Below are 3889 nucleotides of genomic sequence, written 5' to 3'. Positions count from 1 at the left end.
ACTTTTTAAGATATAGAGCTCCGAATGAAAAATTAGTTTTTTTTTATTCCCCCTACTTATGCTTGGCAGATTCATCAATTTTTACTATTAATTATACATAGTTTTCATTATAGTAATCAAAAATTTGTGTGAGATAACTGACTTTTTTCTTGTCTTCGGCTCTTGTACTATAAGCAGTGCCGCATTTAACCAAGTAGAGGCCGCGGGCTCTTAAATGCCAAAAATTAAGAGAAAGTATTAGCTTTTTTAATTTTTGTTGGTTCTAACCTAGTGGATTTTTTCATGAAGAAAACAGCTAACAGATAAAAAAAATTCAAATCTTACCGTACACAGCAGTACATACATAGTGTACACTTAAATAAATAAAAATGTATTCAAAATCCTAATGATATCATCGGACCCAGCTATAACCAATTTAAAGTGTCCTACAACTATGAAAATAGTAGAATTCCATCCAGAAGTATCCTAAAAGTTTTAGTACGGTTAGCCTAATTCGTAAGTGCAAATATTATGGCAATCAATTATAATAACATATTTTTTAATTGGACCGATAAGTTTTTAAGCTGATTTTCACTTGTTTCTTGTGATAATTTATTTATTTTTTTATTAATAGTATATATCTTACATATTTTTATGTTTCAGTTACTGCCTTTTTGGAAAGATTTCTTATATAATACATTAAATCTTAATAGAATTATTAAATTATTTTTTATTGACCTCAACTATTCCAAACACTTTTAAAACCTTAATATAATTCTCTCCACTTAAAAAGATAGCTCAGCCACCTGTGCGACTTTTCGAAACATACTACAAGTCTTCATCATGCTTTAAATCTTTAAGTGTTGTTAAGAACTGAATTACAAGTCAAGAAATAATCCCTGATCTGAAATGTGGATAGAAAGTTGACATCTACAAACAATTTTTTACTATTTTGAAATCTTTTTGAATCCATTCTTATGATTGTATCCTTCCGTTTGTAATTAAAAATTTATAAAAAGAGAAATTTTATTTCAAATAAAGAATAGATTGCCTTTAGTCGTTATTGAAGTCTTCTCAGTGGAATAACTATCGTAAAATATAATATACTTGTGATAACCCTTCTTATCACAGCCCCACAATGCACTTATTGGCAACAGTTAGATGAATGAGCGACGAGACATCTGTTTGATAATCGTGCATATAAGTCATGTAATAGTTCTTTTTATTTTCGTTGTCATTATAAAGGATTTATTAAATTTATTTTACTAGTTCGCAAAACAACTTCCAATGATGGGAAATTCAAAGCGTTTGTGGTTTTGTTTATCGTTTGTGAATTACCTGCCATCGGAGTTTGCTTTGTGAACTTGAAGTTTTTTTCTTACTCCCTGTGTTTCTTCTTTTGATACACTGAATCGATGCTTATTCCATTCCATTCCATTTTCTTCAACTATAATCTACTTTCAGGAGTTGCTGTTGTTATGTATGTATGTGGGGTATGTCTAGCATAATTATCAATAATCTAAATTTTTATCTAATATTCTCGGTTTGAATATTTATAAAAACTAAAATAAAAAATTGAATTATCCTATTTTATGGCTTATGATATTTTTCCAACGTCGGGGGTCGTTACATAAACTATCAATGAAATTCTTGCGCTGTGCGTAAATCATTTCTTTTATTTTAACTCTTTGTAGCCCGTCATAAATCTAGGCTGTCTTCTTCTTACGTAGAGAAGCCCCTTTAATAATTTTTTTGAGCATGCCATCCTGAAATTATTGTAAAAGCTTAAATGTTCAACACAGTGCTCCATAAAGAAGTGCCGCTCTAATTATGCATTTATAAATATTAATTTCCAGGCGTTATAAATCTTAAGAGACATCCTCGAGCCTAATAAGTATATGTTTTGTACCTATTGTAATAATAGGCATAATTTTAGGTAAAAAACAATATGCAATAAAACCAAAAAATGAATTACTATCGAAAAAGCCATTTGTCCTTGATCAGTACATTCTTTCCGTACAAATTACTTCTGATTAAAATGACTTCGAAGCTTTAATTTGTTTTTAATACGGTAATGTGTTAATAAGATTAAACTCCAAGTTATTTTTTATTATCACATATTTATAAAAAGATAGTTATGACTACATAAAACGTCAAAAAGTAGTTATCGGCTTCCGTGATTTTAATGCCGCAACAGAAAGATGATATCTAGAAACTAGCAGCCGCGATTGACTTTAATTTAGTACCGGAATCAAAATTAGAGCTAAATTATGACAGTAATAAATCCTGGATGAGATAATAACTCACTTTTTATCCATTTTATTACAGTTCTGGAGTAGCTTTTAGTGGTCCAAGAATACAGAGCCCACCTGTTGGGCGCTGAAGGTCCTGCCACCTAGCGGACGCAATGCAACACCTACCATTCTCGTCGGAACGCTGGCGGTGTTTGTCGTCTCTTGTGATGTTGTCCGTTAGTTGTGTTTGTTACGTACATCTGCCCTATTGTTTACATGTTACCATCGCTTCGTCTCGCGTTATCTCATTCTAGCTTCGTTATTATTATCAATTGAGATGTTATTCTTCAGTACCGCTTTTCGAAAATTGACCGTTAGTCTTGGCATGCCTGCATTCTGTAAAAATTAAGTTTTTAACATTTTCTTTAGACTGAGGTAATGTGTCAGTTACCATAAATATTAGACTTTATTGAAATATTACCTAAAATGGAGGTGAATAAAATGATTGATGAAACCGACGATGTGGCGGCAAAAGAAAATGATCCTTGTCTGCCGTCTAGTAATTCTTTTAGAAAATCTATGGAATCACTGAATAAGAAGAGAGAAAACGATCAACAGAATTCCTCTGTACTGGATGTGGAGAAGAACAAAAATATTGAAAACACTAACAGTTATACTTTGAAACCAGAGAAGAAAAAATCTGGACTGAAAGTGACAATTGTACCACCCTCATCAAAATTTGAAGAATGGTTAACACAAAAAACTGGTCTTTCGAGGCCTGGTCTCCTAGTTGCAGGAGTACTATTGCTGTTATTGTTAATACTACTGCTTACAGTTCTTATTATGACTTGCCTATGGCCAGATATTCCTCATTCGATGATGTTTCCATTGTGCAGAGCACCGGCATGCCTCTTGGCTGCGTCAGAGGTAAGCTTAAATTTAATCTAGAACAAAGTGTTATTCTTAGAGCTCAGATCACTTGTTTCCAAAGACTATTAGATGATAAGAAGACTGTTGCTGTCAAGAACTTTAAAAATACCTTGCCTATCATACAGATACTCCTCATCAATAGTAGCATGTGGTTCTTATTTTTATTTTTAACTCTGATTTTATGATCCTTGAACTTTTTTTTTTCAATGATACTTGTTTAAAGGCATCTATAATGAATTTTTGAAATCTTGTGCATATTTCATATCATTTATCAGCTTCATCTTTTAAATATTCCAATTTTTTTTTTAATTTAAAATATTAATATCAGTACAAATGTTAAGGGCAAAAGAAATTAGAACACTCCTGCTTTCAGAGACATTGGGGATGTCACAAGTATCTTATTATATACTTTCTTGGTTGCACTATATGCTATAAACATTTATGTAATTTTAAGTGTTTAATCATAATTTGACATATATTTTTATATATATTATTTATTGTAAAAAAATTATAAATATTTGTCTTACCAGAAGGCAACATATATTAGTCAATGCCCCAAAATCACTTATTATAAATTATGATTTAAAATATTTTGAAGTTAATAACAGATTATTATTAATATAATATATTATTATTGTAAGTTAATACTTTTATCATCATACTGAGGAATAATTATTATTAATGTTTTATATGGTTAATTTAATGAATATTTCATATTAGAAACCTATTGCAGAGGATGTCATTTC

At 30.5% G+C, this 3889-nt stretch overlaps 1 protein-coding gene across 1 annotated transcript in view; it reads left to right on the top strand.

The window, feature by feature from the left end:
* Positions 1-2486: 2486 nt before the first annotated feature.
* LOC106679368 (endothelin-converting enzyme 2) overlaps positions 2487-3889 on the top strand; it is a gene marked incomplete at its 3' end in the record, with an annotated part of 26713 nt that continues 25310 nt past the window's right edge. The window contains 1 exon segment of the mRNA XM_014418484.3: positions 2487-3140. Within this exon segment, the coding sequence (XP_014273970.1) occupies positions 2700-3140 (441 nt within the window). The 5' untranslated portion in view covers positions 2487-2699.

This window comes from Halyomorpha halys, unplaced genomic scaffold, assembly GCF_000696795.3.
Source record: "Halyomorpha halys isolate HHAL.00 unplaced genomic scaffold, Hhal_1.1 Scaffold198.1, whole genome shotgun sequence".
In the NCBI taxonomy this organism is placed as follows: domain Eukaryota; kingdom Metazoa; phylum Arthropoda; class Insecta; order Hemiptera; family Pentatomidae; genus Halyomorpha; species Halyomorpha halys.
The sequence above is the reverse complement of the archived record's forward strand: the minus strand, read 5'-3'. Positions and strand labels throughout refer to the sequence as shown.